This window comes from Tenrec ecaudatus, chromosome 7 (genome assembly GCF_050624435.1).
Source record: "Tenrec ecaudatus isolate mTenEca1 chromosome 7, mTenEca1.hap1, whole genome shotgun sequence".
Classification (NCBI taxonomy): Eukaryota; Metazoa; Chordata; class Mammalia; order Afrosoricida; family Tenrecidae; genus Tenrec; species Tenrec ecaudatus.
The window spans coordinates 13,716,860-13,737,717 of record NC_134536.1 but is presented as its reverse complement, the minus strand read 5'-3'; the positions used below and the strand labels follow the sequence as shown (position 1 = coordinate 13,737,717).

The window sequence follows — 20,858 nt, the reverse complement described above, 5'->3', positions numbered from 1 at the left end:
TGTGCTACCAGGGCTCCTTCCTCAGGCTGGAAGGCACTCAAAGTTTGACTAGGAAGAGCTTCCTTCTCACAATGACGTGGATGAAGTAAAGCCTGCAAGACTTTCATTTGCTGAAAGGACACAACTCAAAATTAAAAGAAATAGTCACAACCATCAATCAACATTTGGAACTTGGAATATACAAATCTAGAAAAATTGAAAGTCACCACAAATGAAATGGAACCTATAAAGAGCATTTGGAGCATTAACGAGCTGGAATGGACTTGAATTGGCCATGGTTAATAAGAAGTTCATATGTTTTATGACACCAGGTTTGATGTTAGCAATAAGGTTTCAGTGGCTAATTTCCTCTAGAGTGAACCACCTACTCTGGAAACTGAAACCTGGTCAGCTGTGCTGAAACCTTTGGGTGACCCTGCTGGTATTTAAAATACCTGTGACATATTTCCAGCATCACAATAATACACAAGTCATACCATAGTATGATAAACTGAAAGATAAGTGGTATGAATCCAGAAAAATCAGAACTTGTCAGAAATGAAATGCATAAATCGATATTCTAGGTGTCATTGGTCAATTCGAATCAGACAGTCATGATTTACTCTTCTGGGGATGGCAGATTCAAAAGGAATAACTTTGCCTTCATCATCAAGTGGGACATTTCAAGATATACCCTAAAGTACAGTGATGCCCTGATAATTATTGGCTGTTGGTATGCAAAAGTTGGGAACAAAGAGGAAGGAACTACTTGAAAATACAGTCTTGGTGACAGAAACCATTTGAAGATTGCTTAGTAGACTTTTGCCAGACCAGCGACTTCTTCATCACAAATATACCTTCAACAACACAAATGCAAATATTCACATGATCATCTCCAGATGGAATAGAGAGAAGTCACGTGGACTACATTTCTTTTGGAATTGATGATGGAGAAGGTCAACATCAACAGCTAAAACAAGTCTAGGAGCTGACTGTGAAAAAACCATCAATTGTTCACAGGGAAGTTAAGAATGAAGCTTAAGAAAATGAAAACAAGTCCACAAGAGCCAAAACACAGCCTCGAGTATATTCTATCTGAATTTTGAGAACATCTCAAGAACAGATTGGACTGATGGGGGAGCAGGGAGAATAGGAGGAAAATGAGGAGCTGATGCCAGGGGCTTAGGTGAAGAGCAAATGTTTTGAGAATGATGAGGGCAATGAATGTACAAATGTGCTTTGGACAATTGATGTATGTATGGATTGTGATAAAAGTTGTATGAGCCCCTAATAAAACAATTTAAAAAAAGAGTCAGATCTGACGTAATGACCAGGAGCAACAAGTATAGGCTAAAAACGTATCAACTCAGGTTGATGAAGGGGAATATTATATACCAGTTCCCCCTTGAATGTTACCATAATCTGAGCAGGTGGCTCTGAAAGCTCTTTGAGAAAAGTGAGCTTTGGAATAGACCCTTGTATGCCCTGTGTTGCCAGAGAAGAAGGTCATGTACTCTATGTGCAGAAGGTCTGGTACAGCAGCTGTAAACTGCGAGCTGAACTACTGCATGGGGTTGCAAGATGCCCAATGGTAAACAGATGTTTTATATTTTCATGGCAAAGGGTAAGGTATGTCATTGATCATAAATATTAAATCCCCACCATTTACCCTGACCCCCAAACTTTGAAAGTTCACCAATCCTCGTTAATGTGATTTCAGACCGTAATGTTGTTCAGTAGTGTGTATGGTTAATACAGCACTGGAGCTCTTAATAGACATGGTTATAGACTCTTATTTTAGGTTACATGTGCAGGACTAGCCAGCATAAGAGAAATAGATAAAAGAGGTAGCTATTGGAAATAAAAGTGCAGAACTATCACCACTGGTGGAGGTGACTGCATATGTAAGAAAACAAAAACACTTAAGAGATGTTATTGGAATTAATATGAGAATTTAGCACAATAGATTAGACCTGTTTTTTACAAAGATATACCATAAACTTAGACATACTGTTGTTAGGTACCATTGAATTGTTATCTATTCATACTAACAATGAATAGATGACAAAGCAGAACTTTCCTGTAGGGTTTCCTGCACTGTATTCTTTAAGGGAGAATATTGTGATGTATTTCTCCCATCACATTGGTGGGTGGATTTGAACTGTCAAACTTTTGATTGGCAGGCAAGTGCTTACCATGTCAAATTCCATAAGATGAAGGTCTCAATTTCTTAAATCACTTGACTTTGGGGCAACATTTGGTATATTGAATCCCTTTCCTCACTCAACCCTTAAGATAATGACTCTCTTGGCTATCCTCCTACTGTACTTCTTCTAAGTCTCATGTTAACACGCCTTCTTCCTATAAATATCCAGTGTACCACAGCGAGGCATCCCAGGGTTCCACATTTGACCTCTTCTTTCTCTATCTCCCTTTCTAGCAGATCCCACCCAGCGCTGTTCAAACACAATCTCCATGCCAATCCCTATTCATTTTACATCTCCAAGCCCTCCCCTAAACTCCAGTTCTCTGTCCCTTTGACATTTTTACCTTCACTGTGAGGCCATTCAAATGTAACTTGCTCAAAGTCAAATTCTTGACTTATACCTCTAAATATCATGTCCTTCCCATCTCAGAAAATGACAATTCCATCCTTCGGGGCATTCATCAAGGCGGACAAAATTCTTGAGATCATCTTTAATGCTTCTATTCCACTTTCCAACACGTACAATTCTTATCAGCTCTCCTTGAAGCATCCACAGAATTGGGCCACCAGCACACAAAGAGAAGTCTCCATCATGTCCCACCTGACCCGTCGTACAGCCTCCTAATTGGCCACACTGCTTTCATTGTCTGTTGTATTATCCAGAACATAAGTCAGACAGTTTCATTCCTATCACCAAATCTTCCCACGGCTTCCCATCGTACTCAGAGTAGACTCCACAGTCCTCGTCTTAGCTCTCCGTCATCTGACTGCTGTTCACCTCTCGACATCTCACCTTCACTTACATCTTCCACTCTAGACACTGCTTCTCCTCGGGTGTTTGATCACAAGCACTGTTCATCTACAAAGTATTCAGATTTGGGAGTGCTTTTTGTCTAAAAGGGTCTTTCTGGATATCCATTAGCTCATTCTCCCTTTTCTATCAGATTTTTGTTACAAGGTTAATTTATCCGAGAGAACTTCCCTGTCCACTAATGTAAAATATCACTCCCCACACTTACAGCCTCATCTTAGCCTAGCCTCTAAGTAATTCTCTTACACTGCCTTTTGTAAAAATCACAATTATTTTATCCAGACCAAAGTCTCACATTGATGGTAGGTATAAGTATAGCATTCAGAGTCTATATGGAACTTTAAAAAAATGAGACACTTCTATAAAAGAAAAAAGAATAGAAATATCAGTTGTGCTATCAAATAACAAGATAAATTTTGAAAGAATAATGTAACCTAAAGAAGAAAGATTTAGAGCAGTGGATAGAGTTTTAAGGGGTAACCATGCTGGATTTACAACACTAAGACTTCATGTGAAAATATACACAAGTTTTATATATATGACACCAGGAAAACGACATGTTGATAGAGCAGGGAAAAGGCAATCTATTCTATTCACAGCACACGAACATCAATCTAAAAGGAGACCTTTTTTAGAATATAATATGCAAGGTTATCTTTGTACTGCCTGTATTGATTTCAATATAGAGAATTTATTAAAGAAAAGAAAATAGTATTAATCATAAAGGAAAATGATCCATTTAACCACATTAAAAGATACCATTAAAAAGTAAAAAGGTAACTAGAAGAGCTTGCTGGTATTCGGTTACTACTACCAAACACTCTGAAAGGAATCCAAATATAAGGCTAACGTGGAAGAAAAATGTGGGACAAAACTCAAAACCATAGAAAAGACCAGACCCACTTAGAGTTGGAGAGAAACTGAAGGAATTCTCAAGCATATGGTCCTTCATCACGTTTCAAGCCTGGAACTAGACTTACCTCTGTGGCTCAACTTTCAGCTAAACAATGTACAGGTCTGTAAGGTGAATAATAAAACCAGGAAAGTGTCCACTCATTGAAACAATGCACTCTTATAAATGATCCGCCGGAGACCAAAAGGACAGTGGATTTACACAGGGATACAATTCAGAAAGCAGGAAAGTATCAAAAAGGAAGACAACACAGAACCCAGACACACAAGCAATAAATGTGATGTGTGCTGTTACATTGTGCTGATTGCAATCAATGACGTGAAACAGAATGGGTATGGATTGTTGAATGTAAAGCTGATTCATTCGTTAAAACTTCACCCAAATCACAAGAAAGATCGTTTTAAAAAAGAAGTCAGAAAATGAATCAAAAAGCAGTGAAATTATTTGCAATAACACATAATAAAAGAGTGGCCAGAATATAGAAACACTTACACATCCATTAGGAAAACAAAAGAACCCAACAGAGACACGGGCACAATTGTAACTAATAAACCAGGGACCTTTTGCTATGTCTCATCGGGAATCAAGGCTGCCACTGGCCCACTTGGTGAAAACTGAGAAGTCCAACTTTCCTGGTGGCGCTCTGAGAGCTCTCAAGCATGCTGGCGCCACGTGCTACTGGAAGAACTGGATGGAAGAACCAACGTGGGATCTTCTCCTAACGATGAAGGCATGCGGCCAGCAATTCTACTACGAGGTAGAACCCCAGAGAAGTGCCGGGAAAGGTTCAGGACACCCACACCGGACTGCCCATCACAGCAGTCTACTTAAAAGCGTCAATGGGAAAAACACACTGGCCATTAGTGAATTACTGGAGGTATAGTAAAACTGTTGGGTACCATAAATTGATGCAAATGAACTAATTTAAGATACACCAAAGAATTTCACATGAGGCTTCCAGCATTCTGACTAACTTCTGTCTCTGGAGTAAAACTAGTATTATATGGACACAGTGCAGAAGAACGATGGGGCTTTCTACTCCTGTGAAGAGTTAATCTCACACTCACAGGGGTTGTTCTACCCTGCCCTACAGGGCTGCTATGTGTCAGCATTGGCTCAGTGGCAGTGAGCTTGATATTTTTGATTTATATACACATGGGTAAATCCAAAACCATTGCCACTAGATTCTAGTTTATACATGCATGATTTATTTGAAACAAAATATGTTTAAATGTGTCTCTGAAATTAGTAAATAAGTGAAGACAAGTTCAGTAAGACTCTTGTTTTGGTCTTGTTAGGGTGTCTGAAAAAGAAAATGGCATATGTGTAATCCAAAGAGTGACTTCTGAGAGAATTTAAATTATTTAAATTTACCTAGATCAGTTTTATTTAAAGCAGTGAGTTCAGTTTCAGAAGGTTATGTGAACTGTTTTAGGAATTTCCAAAGTGGTAATTTTGAAGATGTTCTGGAAGGACATAGGCTAATCACAGGGGCTTATAACAAAGAAGTGTGAAAAAAAGGAAAAACTGCTGGTGAGAAAGAGGCCAGAAAGACTCCAGGGATGTGTTCCATGACAACAATCCACCTGCTCGTTCTTCTAGAGTAGCAAGAGCTGTCCCGGGAGAATTCCATTGGGAGATCTTACCCCTCTACCCTCCATCCCTGATTTTCCCCATTCAGATTCATTTTTGTTTCTAAAATTCAAACAACATTTTAAAATAACATGATCTGAGTTGCTCAAGAATGCCAAAGCTACTGTTTTGAGGGGGTGTAAACAGAGGAACATGGAAGCAGCAGACCCTTCACATATAAGCCTACATGGAGGACTTCATTAAGAAACAATAGCTTCACAGTTGGATATTTTAAAATAAATGCTTCTATTATTTTGGGCAGTCCTTTGTGTCCCAGTTTATATATATTGATTATATATGCATATATTCATTTACTTTATAAGTAATACTTCCCACAATACTAAGCATTCCCTATGAAATAAAAAATGTTGAAAAGTTAATATTGAATAGAGGTATAAAAGGAATAAGAAAAATAAGCATCTTATCAAAAACAAGAAGAAGTTATTAAAAAAAGAGGCAAGGCAGGAAACCCTTCTGATAATAAGTTTCATCATTTTCTTGGTCCTCTTGGCCACAAGATAAGCACAATAACACCCTCTGCATCAGCCAAACCACCACCTCAACTTCCAAACCTCATCATGAGCCTAGAGAACAACGTAGCACTGTTCCATAGGGATGACAAGCAAGACATCTTTTATGGAATCAGACGGTCACATCCTTCTCCTATTAGAACGCAGTGTGTCTAACCACTGACCTTACACTTAGCAGCTGAGCACTTGGCCACTGTGCCAACACGGCTCCTTCAGCAAGCTAAGAAGTGGGGAAATCTCTGTAGCCGACCCCTTTGGCTCAGAATTTCATTGATTAAGAAAGGGTCCTACCATTACCTCTAAAAATAGTCTGGATTTTCTTTCTTCCAATATTACTTTCCCTACTTGCTTCCTATAAACAAAACAAAACGAGTCAAAATGTGTTGATACAGCACAGTTCTTATGGCGTGAGCATTAAAGGGACTGTCTAATGAGATGGACTTCAAGTATTTCCTCCCATTCTTAGAGATGGCTTTTTAATCTAGAATGAACTGGGAGTTTGGGGCAGAGACCCTACGTCAATAAACAGGGTGCATCCAAAGAGATCATTTTAATACCCCTCCCTTGACTCTCCAAACTGCTTTGTAGCTAAGCCTTCACCTCCAAATTTATTTCTCTCTACATACAAGATTTTCCTTATTCACATTCTCCATCTTCTAAACAAATATCTTTACTTGTGACTTCCTTTTCCATCTCTTCTCCTAATTTTTCCAAAGCATCATTGCCATTCCACATTTATTTTCACGCCTTCAAATCTAGGTTACTCTTACTACCAGCTTCAAAACCCATGCCTCAGTCTTTCTGTCTCCTCCCATTCACAACCTCTCCATAAAACAGAACTCGCTGTCACTGAGTTGATTCAGACTTACAAATGGCCGACCTTTGTCAATTAAAATAGACTAATGGCTAGCCCAGTATTCGATACCATCCAAATTTCCTTCCTTCCCCTTGATAAAGCTCCTGCAACTTGGACATGATCTTCCTTATTTTGAATCCCTTCGTTCTTTTGAAGCCTTGACATACTTCCTGTCTCTCATGAGGCACTTACTGGAAGCTGCTTTCTTTTCTTTTCTTTTATTAAACCATTTTATTGGGGTTCCGACAATTCTTATCACAATCCATACATACATCCAGTATGTCAAGCACATTTGTACACCTATTGCCATCATCATTCTCAGAACGTTTTCTTTCTACTTGAGCCCTTGATATCAGCTCCTCATTTCCCCCCTCCGTCACCGTCCCCCCTCCCTCATGAACCCTTGATAATTTGTAAAGTATTATTTGATCATATCTTACACTGTCTGGCATCTCCTTTCATCCACTTTTCTGTTGTCCATCCCCCAGAGAGGAGGTTATATGCAGATCTTTGTAATCAGTTACCCTTTTTCTTTTTTTTTTTTGCTTTGCCACATATTTGTTTATTGCCCTTCTCCCTCCTCGAAAAGAGTAAGCTGTTTTGTTCTCGGTTGTATCCCAATTGCTTAGAACAGTGTCGGGCAGTGGGGATGGGGGGAGGTAAGAAGAACAGTACCTGCGCCTTAAAAGAAACCCCCAAATCCAGATGCCATCAAGCTGATTCTGACACATGACAATCTCATGTGTGTCAGAATAGAAGCACATTCTACAGGGTCTTTAGAGGCTCATATTTTGGAATCACATCAACAGGCCATTCTTCAGAGACACCTCTGGGTGGGTTTGAACCACCCACTTTTTAGGTAGTGGCTGAGCATTTAACTGGTTTTGACACCCAGGGCAACTTGGCACATTAACCCAGTTCTGACCGGTGGTGACCCTGTAGGACAGAATAGAATTGCCGTTGGAGTTTCTGAATCTCTCAGTCTTTTTTTTTTGCTCTCAGTCTTTATGGGAGCAGATAACCTCATTTTTCTCAGAGTTGGCAGCCTTTTTCTGTACAGGGAGACCACAAATATCTTCAGCTTTTTGAATGTTACAACCTCTACCCCGCATGATGGTCCACGTGGAGGGAGAGAGCCCAGTTACCCCTTTTCAACACACCCTCTCACCACTGATCCTGAGGGGCTCATCTGTCCTGGATTCCCTGTGTTTCCAGTTCCTATCTGTACCAATGTACATACTCTGGTCTAGCCATGTTTGTAAGGTAGAATTGCGGTCATGAGAGTGGGGGGAGGAAGCATTTAAGAACTAGAGGAAAGTTGTATGTTTCATCATTGTTACCCTGCACCCTGACTGGCTCATCTCCTCCCCAAGACCCTTCAGTAAGGGGGTGTCCAGTTGCCTTCAGATAGGCTTTGGGTCTCTACTCTGCATTCGCCCTCATTCACAATGATATGATTTTTTTTGTTCTTTGATGTCTGATGCCTGATCCCTTCGACACCTCTTGGTCACACGGGCTGGTGTGCTTCTTCCATGTGGGCTTTGTTGCTTCTGAGCTAGATGGCCACTTTCTTTTCTTAAATGTGGCTTTAATCTTCCTACTCTCACTGTCAAATAAGATATTTCAAGCCAGACATTATGTCTTGCTCATTTTTGTGATCCTTTAAGTCCAATCAATGAGTACATATTAAAAACACACCAAAAGCATAAAACAACTGTCGTCAGTTCAATTCTACCTCACATAAATCCTATGTAGGATTTGAATCCTATAAGGCCGTGAATCGTTATTGAACCAGGCAGTCTCATCTTTCTCACAAGAAGCTGCTGGTGGATTTGAACTGTAAACCTATTTGTTTGCTTTTCAATATTTACCCAGCAGCACCACCATGGCTTCTGAGTCCATAGTAGGTACTTCTAAACAAACAAAAGGAACAGCAATGCTAAATGGAATCAGATCCAATATTCAATGACTTTTTGCATTGTGTACCTGCCTTAAGATTCAAGTGTTCCACAGAATTACTACAGCAACATCCTAAACAGCTAGCTACAATAATGTAGCACCCCTGCTGTAGGCACTCTGTGGACACTTTTACCCACGTTTGTTAAACTCTAAAAGCTGTTTTATTTATGTTACCTCTTGAAGGTGACTGGATGCACATGTATGTTTGGTTGGGGCTTCTGCCTCTTAATTAATTTTCTTTAAATTTTGACTTACAATCTTCTTGGGCGCCCAAATGGATTTTGACTATACTTTTACTGAACAATGCATTTTTATAAAATAGGCATTAGCCATAGTAGTAGCCATTCGGCTTCTCAAGAGTCACAGTATGGCTCCTCCATTTTTTGAGCTGAGAGCTTCTCACATTGTCAGTCTGTAGGACACAATGATGAAGTGACAAAGAATGTGGCTCATGATCAAATTAGGGAAAACCAGTGACTGACCAGTCAATTGCTAGTCACTGTCATGTGTATCAGAGAAGAGCTGTGCTCAGGGGCTTTTCAAGCACTACCTCTTTGTAAGGAGTTTAGCAAGACCATCTTTCCCAGTGCCTCTGGGAAGATTCAAACCTCCAACCTTATGGTTAGCAGTCAAGTGCATTAACCCTTGTCACTACAGCGGACTCTTGTTCATCTCTAGAGAATCTGACCTAACAAAATTACAAAGAAAAACTATCAAGTAGATTCCCTGAGTTGGCTCATCACTAGACAGGTTTGAGTCATGAACAGATAACCTCTTTGAAAACCAAAAAAAAAATTTTTTAAACCAACACAGAGTCAAATTGGGCTGAGATGAACATGCCACTATTCCCATTATTTCCTGTTCTGCTAAGCCTTGTGGAAAGACTTAAGTAAGGAATCCATAAAGAGTTATCTCTGCAAATACTGAAAAGCAATGGCATGCAATTAACATTGAGCATCATTTCCCTGCAGGGGAGAAATGCCTAAAAGGATATTTATATTGACTATAAAATTCTAGCAAGAGAAATTTTAATTGCTCACCAACTGCAAAATATTCCTCTCATTGTCTACAGAAGAAGGTTACAATACATGCTGCCTATTTGTTTCAGGGCTGTTATTAACCTTTAAGAATCTTTTCTAGCACAAAAGAAATAAAAAGCCCACTCTCTCCAGCAAATGCATCTTCAGACTGGAACTCTACCTCTCTAAAGCCTACCTCTTGCCTTGAACAGTAGCTAAACTTCAATCCCAATCCCCAAGATGCCCCAGCAATAAATCATCACAGGAACTCAAGAGCTTTCATGTTTTTTTGTTGTTGTTTGGCAAGTCAAAAACAATGATTTTTATAAGTTGCAGAAATGAAGCATTACCTTCTCCTCTGATACAAACAAACGTAAAAACAAACAAACAAAACAAGCACAGTATGCTGATTACTCAACAGCAAGTCATCAGAAACACAAAGATTGGGTTGCTGTTTCCATAGTGACGACTTTATGTGGTTTAGCTATTCTGGGAATTTAACCAGAGCCCAGCAGCAGGAGAGAATCATCAGCAAAATTTCTGTAGCATATGGTAACTGCCAACGAATCAGTGAGGGGAAAATACTTTTATCTGATCTTCGCTTCAAACTGGTTGAGGATGTGCAGCATTCTGTTGGTCACCTTACTAGTAACTCAGCCCCCAAATTACCAGGTCCCTTTGTTCTTGGAGGAGGAGAACTGTTGGAGACCAGCCAGGCTCCGCACTTCATGCATTCCCTGAATGGCATTTAAACATGGACAAGGAATGCGTGTCTCTTCCCAGGACTCTCTGGTGATCAGCCCTACTGGCCATCTGCTAACTATCTCCTAGGAAAGAATGCAAAAGGCAGTTCATTCTTTAGTCTATTTCTGTTCTAAAATCCCCATTCTTTACAATGTCCCCCATAATCTGTTATGACCCACACAACTGAGAAACTTTGCATAAACAATATGACACAGATAGATACATCTGTTTTGTGTATTTCTGAAATATCCTTCTGATAGTCTTTGCTTTCAGTCAGAATCCATCTAATATCTGAAATGATATCACTCATTCCAAATCTTCTGAAGATACCTCGAATTCCTGGTGATCCCCAGTCAATATCCTACTGCCACCATTTTTGTATTATCTTCAGCATCATTTCATTACAAGGGAGATACAGTTTAAAACCAAGGAAGGTATGTAGAGGACTGTATCCTATCACCATCTCTATTCAATCTGTATCTTATCAAATAATCCTAGAAGCTGAATTGTATAAAGAAGAATGAGACATCAAAATTGGATGTTCATTAATCTATGAAATGCAGATGACACAATCTTACTACTGAAAGTGAGGAGAACTTGATTAAGATCACAGTCTTTAGCATGGCTTATACCTGAACAAAATCTTCACAACTGGACCAAATATAATAAATGGGAAAATATTGGCATGTCAAGGATTTCATTTTATTTAGATCTATAAACAGTGCTCATGGAAGTACCAGTCAAGAAATCAAATGGCATGCTACAGAAGGAAAATTTGCTGCAAAATACTTCTTTAAAGTATTAAAAAGCAACGATATCCCCTTGAAAACTAAGGTATAACTGACTCAATCCATGGTATGTTTGATCGCCTCATATGTACATGATATCTGGACACGGAATGGTGCTGGAAAAGAATATTGAATATACCATGGACTACCAGAAGAACGAACAAATCTTTTCTGGAAGATGCCCCAGCAGAATGTTCATTAGAAGCAAAGGGAGAGAGAGAGATACTTTGAAGGTGTTATCAAGAAGGATCAGTCCCTGAGGAAGGCCCTCATGCTTTGTAAAGTAGAGGGTCAATGAAAAAGAGGAAGACCCTCAATGAGACAGATGGACCTCCTGCGTTGTGAAAATACAACTTTGGTTTGTTAAAGCCACTCACTTATAGTGTTTGTATTAAATCAGCATTAGGTAGCTTAGACAAGCATAAATAAATCTTATCCCCATCCTTGCATGTGCTTGTTTTCAAAACTCATAAGTCACAGGTCACCCTCATACCATCCTGGCTTGGCCTTTCTGTCTCCTCCACCTCCCAAAGTTACTTCCATATGACTGTAGCCAAGGTTACACCACCACCATAGTATCATGGTGCCCTCTGAGGTTAAGCTCACAAGAGAAAGGCCCAGAGAGAAGGCGGTGAATATTTTACCTTCCATATCCCAGGGATAAAGTTTCCCCAGCTTTTTATAGATTGACAGTTGGGTACAATGATAAACTCAAGCACAGCTAGAATTGTGAAGCCAGTGTAGGATTGGGACGGGTTTTGTTCTATTGTGCAAAATGTCATTATGAGTTGAATTAACTCAACAGCACGTAACAATAATATTCGACTTTTGAATCCAGTTCATCCTTGCAGGATTGGAGACGCGTACTATAATTTTACCTTTCACTTGAAAAGCTAATGGTTAAAATAAAACTTGTGTTTTTCACAAGAAAAAGATGTGATACTTTAAAATGATATTTTATTAAGCAACACTAGTCCAGGAAGGATCTTCTAAATGTCAAATTAGATGTCATCTAGTTCAAGGAATTAAACCGTCTTCCTCTCATGGGAACAAAGACTGTGATAAATACGCAATCAACATTTCAGGATGAGTAAACACTTTTACAGACAAGGAATGCACCTTCTAAAGAGCTCATTCTATTTTGAATGGCTCTTGACATTAACAAGGATTTTCCTATGCTACACCTAAATCTACTCCATTTTTATTTGCATTTAGGCTCGACTTTCTATTCTCAAGGTGTTACAAGCTAAGCCCAATGCTTCTACATTACACCAAGTCACAAGCCTGAGGACAGCTTGAAGCTATTCTTTTTCATTCCTCAGGTCAGGCCACTGGGAATGGTGACAATGGTGGGGTCCTAGAGGATGTATTCCCAGTCTGAGAGTTCCATTTCAAAATGGTGGCCAAGCACACACACAACTGTGTCTGCATTGTAATCTTTGGCCCAAATTACTCTGATGCAAATAGTAATTTAATATAGCACTGTGTTAGGCATGGTTCTCCAGAGAAACAAAACCAGGACACTTGTGATTTTATACATACATATATATGGAATATATCAGCTAATTAAGCCACACAGCAGTACAGAGGCCTCAGTTCAAGTCACTTTGATGAAACAATTAATATACTGAAGGTCCGTCAACTCACACAGGCTGTCAGTCCAAGGTCAAGGAAGCAGAAAGCAGAGTCTATCCTTGGGCAAGACAGGCATGGTGGGGCAGCAACAGTCAGTGGTGCTGGGCACTTCATGGAGAAGGCCCCATGGGATCTCTAACTCAAGTGATGAATGCACTAGTATCGAGACAAAGCATGTATAGAAGGAGCCTCACTCTCTAGTGACAAAATCCATGGGTTGGCTCTTCCCACAGATAGTGCAGCACATGATTAAAGAACTCACTTAAGCACCAGCACACTGGTCGTTGGTCAATCACCAGGGAGGAAGAGAGAGGGGTTACCAGCTGAGGAAAGTATTTATCTTGGTTGCCCTCCAATCAAGCTGCAACCTGATTAAATTCCACCTACAAGTCCCTATGACGGCCTAGATGGCACAACCTAAGTTTCACAAGTAACTCTTAGACAAACAAGTAACTCTTAGACAAACAATCTCCAATTGGAGTAAAGGATGTAAGTCATCTGTCATACGAGGAAGCTCTGTCTAGTGATCATGGGAATTTAGCCAGTTTATTTTCTCTCCTTAATGTTGTTAGATGCCATTAATTCCATAGAATTCATAGTGACCCTCATGTGACAGAGTAGAACTGCCTCATAGGGCATCTAGGCTATAATCTGTCCAGGAGCAGATCACCAGCCTTTCTCTGGTGGAGCTGTTAGGTGAGTTCAAACACTGATATTTTGGTGGCCAGCTGAGCATTTAACCATTGTACCACCAGGGCTCTTTCAAACAAACTCATCGTTCTCTGATTGCTCAAAGCTTATTTCAGGTAAATTTGTTCTACACCCGGAAGAATAAGGCTCAGGAAATCAGAAGACATATCACAAATGATGGATGTTAGTCTTAAGTCAAAGATAAGAACATGCTGCTATAAAAGCCAGAAAAACCCTAGTGTTAACTTTAAATTTGTTTTTTTAACTCTTTTCATTTCCTCTGATTTGAATGTTTTTCAAAACATAAATGACACTCTCCTTCATGTTTAAGGGTTACATGTCCTGCTCTAGAACAGTCAAATTCCCTGTTAACCACATGTCACATGCAGAAGCCAACTGATAACAGACAAACCTTGTCTGTGGCTGTGACCTAGGAAAGATGGCTGATTCCTTGAGTTGAGGTGAGGTCATGAATGTTGTTGTTGTTGTTGAGTGATATCAAGCAGATCCACCCCATAACCACACTGTGCACAACTGGGGGAAAAAAACACTGCCTGGTCCTGCACCATCCTTACAATTGTTCCTATGCTTGATCCTACTGTTGCAGCCACTATGTAAATCCATCACCTTAAGATCCTTTCTCTCATTCACTGCTTCTCTCTTCACCAAGCATGATGTCCTTCTCCAGAGACTGGTCTCTCCTGACCACATGTCCAAAGTTATGAATATTAGACTACAACATACTGATCTAATCACCATAAACTCCAGGGCATGAGACCTGAGTCCAATATAAGAATCCAGTCTTTTTCTCAGATTAGTGGAAATGTATCCTTAGTTTGTAGTCACATGTCTCCTAGTTCTACAGTGTTTGACACGAAGCAATCACAGTTCATAGTGATGACATGGAGTCTCGTAAGTAGTACAAATGGTTTATGGGCTTAGTTACTAACAGAAAGTTTGGAACTTAAAATCCACTCAGAGTTGCCTCGGGGCAAAGGCAATGTACTTCTGAAAACTCAGTCATTGAAAATCTGATAAAGTGGATCCAGATCCACTCGGACACATACGAGTCACCACGAATCAGCATCAACTCAAAGACAATTGTTCAGTTGATTGCATGGAGCTCATTGCATGGCAGTTGGGGTTTCTCACATACAAACACTACAAAAGCAGATCCCAGATATGGCCCCACTGAACTGACTATTGACTTACCATCCACACTTGTAAATATCCCCCTGAACTTCAAGGTAGAATGCCACATAGACCTATGAGTATCTACTTCTCAAACCACAGTAAACGGTTTCTTTGCTTGCTTACCTCTGTCTGTCATCTTGGATCCGATAGGCTTGTCTGGAACAGTCAGATGGTCTAGATTACTACTTAATGAAGAAGTATCATCACTAGATAAAGAGTTCAAAAACCCACTCTCTGATGTGGCATCTTCCTGGGTCTTGCAACTGTTTGCCTCTGAAGGGAGAGGCGAGTGAACCTGCACGGCAAACATTACAGGCTGTCCCTCGTCTTCGGCAGCAGAGGAGCTGTTCACTATGTTGAGCCAGGACTGTCTTTCTTTCGATGAGGAGGAAGAAGCACTGCTAGACGTCTTCTTTGCAAGTTCCCGGGAGGATAAAGAACACGATGCTTCACTCCGCTTTGGTGAGGATGAAGATGCCTGGTGGGCCACCTATTTTTCACAAACAAAATCAAAGAAGACTAAAATAAATCACGATGGAACCAGCATTCTCTACCCTAGGGTTTCAACGACAAAAAACTCAAGAGATAAGTGTATGGTATTCATATCTGCTTGACAGGCATCATGATGTCATTTGTCAAAACTGATTTATCTGCCTTTGAGCTCACTGTGCTAGGAACTGAACAAGAGCTTCCTGTTGTGATGGTCCACACTTCTCCATGCTCTCCAGCACCTGCATGGCCCCTTTGGGAAATTCTGAAAGAAATCTTGACAAGAAAAACAAACTAAACTAACAAATCATCATTTATCATGAATTCATAGTGTTGGACTAGACATGCTGGAGAAAGGGGATTAAGAGAAAATACCACAGCTGGTGCCAGGCAGCAAGTGAGATATGGCTAACAGAGAGGAGGTTGGCGATTTGGTCCAGAGACATCTATTCACACTCTCCAGGGACTTTCACGTATTCCTTAACACTTGAGCGCCATTCACTCATAACTTCATGGTTAAGATGAAGTCATATTAATTCATTCTCTCTTTAATACTTTTTAAATTTAATCAAGCTTCACCCAAGAACACAAAGGTACACTTACAGTCTACTAACTCATTAGAAAGAACCCCAAAGCTGTACCACTGACTAGGAGAAGTAGATTGATGATGATGAATCCCTGGCAGCAGTTCCTAATCCCACAATCCAAGGGTGATGGCAATCCTTAGCAAAATCTCCACCAGTTTATAGAGAAAACATTAATGCAACATTAATTCCTCTTTGAGGAAGACCATCATTTCTCCTGAGATCCAATTTACTGAAGAGAGTAGATATGCCCACCAAGGCTTTACATTTGTGCTGAGGCAAACTGCCACATCCCCCACCCCCCACACACCCCACCATGAGGCATCTGGCTTTGGAATAGTCATCCCTTGGGTTAGAAACTGAGAATTTGATATATCCTTGTTATAGTTTGATGGTGTAACATATGTCCTCCTTATATTCTTGTTATAATTTGATCTTAAAACATATGCTGTCTTATGGAAACTAGTGAAACTAGATAAATTCTTATCTTTTTCAATTATTTTAATGTCCTGTATAACAAAAAAAATAAAAGATTTTTGTCTTTAGGTCTTTGAGTCATTCTTTGGTATTGCTGTTGTGGAAGAGTTGGACCACGAGCCATAAGATCAGCAGTTCAGGGACTTCCGGCAAGATGGTGATGAAGTAACACATACCAGAGGGACTCCACAGAATTTAGCCCAGGAGAGTTGCTTAGAGGGAAATTCAACATTGCTGGAACGCAGGAGGAGCATCATAAAGACAAGTAGGCACAGACCCATGGGGTTTTGAGGGGCTGGGGGTTTTTAGCTTACCTCAGTGGAGGCCGGCTGGGGCTTGACCTTGGCCCCGCCTCTGTTTCTGCTGGGAGCCGGGACCATTTGGCGCCTGTAGGGTGGCTTGGTCTCAACACAGCCACAGTTTGCCACCACCCATCTCGGGGCAGGAACTAGACCCTTGCATCTCCTCTCTGTCACCCCCCACAACACAACCCCCCCCCCCCAGCCTCAGTCTTGCAGGACTGCACAGGGGCCTTTTCTCAACACAGCCACAGCTTGCCTCTGCTGCCTGGGTGCAGGGACTAAACCCATGCAGCTCCACTGGCAGGGATGCAACTCAGCTACATTGTTGCTTTGTTTCCATCTCACTATATTCCCCTCCCCCACCCCCCACAAGCTCAGCAGGGTTGCTTTCTACTGCTAACCTCCAGACCACTCCCCTTAGCCTAGGGCATTTATGTCTGGGTCACACCCAGCTAGGTGAGCTCCACCCTGTGTAGCTAGCTAGGCTGGCAAAAACCCTGCTGACCCCCACCAGGGGATACTCTGCTCAACTTCTTACTGGGGAATTCCTGCCTGTGTGCCTGGGGGCATAAGGCAGCTCGGCCAGCATTCCTCAATGCTGCGGCAGGACCCTCTGCCCAACATCCGTAACTCCAAAGCAGGTAACCCTTCTGGGTCACTCCCCTGAGAGGGAAGCCACAGGAGGATAAAGTGGTAGGTTAATTCCATAGTGAAATAAACTATAGGTAGTTCGAAGAAGCACTCCTACAAGTCTCCAAGAGAGAGCCAGTGCTCTTCAACTCCCTGGAAAATGGCACTTGGCTCATTAAAAAAAAAAAAAACGCAACACAAACAGCAATCAGCCCCAACGACCTCAACAAAAAAAAAAAACCAGGAGAAACAAAAGGCAATGCCAGAAGATGTCCTGAACATAATGACATGCATGGAGGAAGCAGACATTTAGGTACCACAGAAAGAAATTTTCAGAATGCTATTTGGAGTCATAGAGGATATGAGGGAAACAATACAGAAAAAGGATGAAATGATAGAAGAGGTAAAAGCCATAAATCAAAGAGAAATACAGGAGCTTAGGGAGAAGATAACAAAAACCAGTAGCACACTCAAGGAACTTGAGAAGCTACTGGAGGAATCAAAGAATCGCATCAGTGACTTGGAGGATAGCCAAGCAGACGTAAACAAACGCGAACAAAAATCTAACAAGATCATCGGAGAAGCTGAAGAAAACTTAAGAGGTATGTCTGATGTTATGAAGTGGAACAACATTAGAATTATTGGCTTACCAGAGGAGGACACAACAAAGAAGTCATCTGCCACAATAGTGAGAGAATTCTTGGAGGAAAGCTTCCCCAGCTTAGTGAATGAAAACCAGGCAACCATTCAGGAGGCTGAAAGAACCCAAGCAAGACGGAATCCCAAGAAGAAGTCACCAAGGCACATAATAGTTAAATTATCCAACTTTGAGGAAAAGGAGAAAATCATGAGAGTAGCTAGGGAAAAACAAGCAATCATATATAAAATTTCCCAAATAAGAATATGCTCAGACCTCTCAGCAGAAACTATGAAGAAGAGGAGAAAGTGGAGTAACATATTCAAAAAATTGAAGGAAAACAATGCAAAGCCAAGAATACTCTACCCAGCCAAATTATCGATCAAGATAGATGGAGAAGTAAGAGGCTTCCCAGACAAGGAAAAACTCAAAGAATATGTTAGAAGAAACCCAGCCCTACAAAAGATCCTTGCTGACCCAGTATGGGCAGAAGAACAACACTCACCAAGCATAAATAAGAGACCACCACATAGAACAACCTTGCCCAGAGGACAAAAAAGATAAAACAGACCTAAAGATAGCATTGACTTAAATAAGGAAAGACTTGAAAGGCTGCTGAGGTAAACTAAAAAAAAAAAAAAAAAAAAAAAGGCAAATGGGGCATAGGGAAAAAACTATGGTATACAAATATTCCTGGGGTAAGGATCAGGTAACATGGCAGGGACCACACCAAAAGCAGGGTTACACATGGTACACAACTAAACAGGAGGTGGGGAAAGGAAAAAATAATAATAACAAAAAAGAAAAGGATGGCAGGGACACAGGGCACTAACCCACCCAAGGGGAGGGTATTGTTTGTTTCTCCACAGGGAAAGAGGGGTGAGACTTCAACCTGATGCTCCAAGATGTGAATGCAACATGCCAGCATGGAATAGGGAACCGGTGGAGAGGTCTGGGGGGTCGGCCCCCACCCCAACTACTAAGGGGACACCTGGCCCTCCCCGCAGAAGAATTTATTTCAAAGGACGGCATTGAATCTACAGCTCTGGAAGAGGGACATATCTGATAAGGAGCACACGGGAGTAGATGAGGCAAGAGGAGGAGAGAGTAGAGCACATCATGGCCCACCAGGCCAGGAGGTCAGTGTTCCCAATTAGAACAGCCAGTCAACAGAGAAGACTACATGGCAGGCCCCAATATGAGACATGACGTCCCTCACTGACCCCTAGCCCTACAGACAACACCGGAGACAGAGTGAGGGAATTTCACCCGATCAGATGCCACCACACTGAGGCAAAACATTAAGTGGGTGCAACAGAATAGCAAGGGAATGGAGCAGTGAGGTCCCCAAGGAATGCTGAAGGTGTATTTGGGGGCCAGGGCGTGGTGCCCCAACAGACTGGATTGGAAAACACTCCTAAAGGCCAACAAACAATCTTTGAACTAACTACAAGCTTTTCTTTCTTGTTGTGTTTTGTTTTGTTCTGTTTTTGTCTTTGGTTTGTTGTTGTTTTGTTGTATATTGCTGCTTGGTTGTGCTCTGTCTTGTTTTTGTGCATGTTATTATCTCCGCAGGTCTGTCTAAATAAGATAGACTGGATGAACAATTGGAGGAGAAAACAATGGGACCAATAGTTCCATGGGGACATGGGAGAGGGGAAGGTGGGGGGAAAGGTAGTGGTGTTAATAAACCAGAGACAAGGGAACAACAAGTGATCCAAATCAGTGGTGAGGAGGGTGTGGGAGGCCTGGTTGAGCATGATCAAGGGTAATGTAACTAAGAGGAATTGCTGAAACCCTGGTGGGGACTGAGCATGATAGTGGGACAGGAGGAAAGTCAAAGGAAATAGAGGAAAGAACTGGGAGGCAGAGGGCATTTATAGAGGTCTAGATAAAGACATGTACATATGCAAATATATTTATACATGAAGATGGAGAAATAGATCTATGAGCATATATTTATAAGGTTAGTATTAAGGTAGCAGAGGGACATGGGACCTCCACTCAAGTACTCCCTCAATGGAAGAACACTTTTTTCTATTACATTCGCATTCTATGATGCTCACCTTCTTGACACAACCGCTGAAGACAAAGTGGGTGAACAACTAAATGTGGTGAAAAAAGCTGATGGTGCCTGGCTATCAAAAGATATAGTGCCTGGGGTCTTAAAGGCTTGAAGGTAAACAAGTGGCCATCTGGCTCAGAAGCAATAAAGCCCACATGGAAGAAGGACACCAGCCTGTGTGACCATGAGGTACTGAAGGGATCAGTTATTAGGCACCAAAGAACAAACAAACAAAAAAAAACTACATTGCATGCTCATCTCCATGATATGATTGCTGAGGACAAATGGGTGCATAAACAAATGTGGCGAAGAAAGTTGATGGTGCCCGGCTATCAAAAGATATAGCATGTGGGGTCTTAAAGACTTGAAGGTAAACAAGCAGCCATCTAGCTCAGAAGCAACAAATCCCACATGGAAGAAGCACACCAGCCTGTGCGTTCACAAGGTGTCAAGGGATCAGGTATCAGGCATCATCAGAACAAAAAATCTTACCATACTGAATGAGCGGGGTAGTGCGGAGTGGAGATCCAAAGCCCATTTGTAGGCCACTGGACATCCCTTACAGAAGGGTCTTGGGGAGGAGATGAGACAGTCAGGGTGCGATGTAGCAACGATGAAAAATACAACTTTCCTCTAGTCCCTAAATGCTACCTCCCCCCCTACTCCCACTGTCATGATCCAAATCCTACCTTGCAAACCTGACTAGACCAGAGGATGT

At 41.2% G+C, this 20,858-nt stretch overlaps 1 protein-coding gene across 1 annotated transcript in view; it reads right to left on the bottom strand.

Annotated features, from left to right (window-relative positions):
- Positions 1-20,858, bottom strand: part of IPCEF1 (interaction protein for cytohesin exchange factors 1) — a 144,052-nt gene that overhangs the window by 27,803 nt on the left and 95,391 nt on the right. The window contains exon 10 of the mRNA XM_075554215.1: positions 15,080-15,446. Coding sequence (XP_075410330.1) covers positions 15,080-15,446 — 367 coding nt within the window. The remainder of the gene's footprint in view (positions 1-15,079; positions 15,447-20,858) is intronic.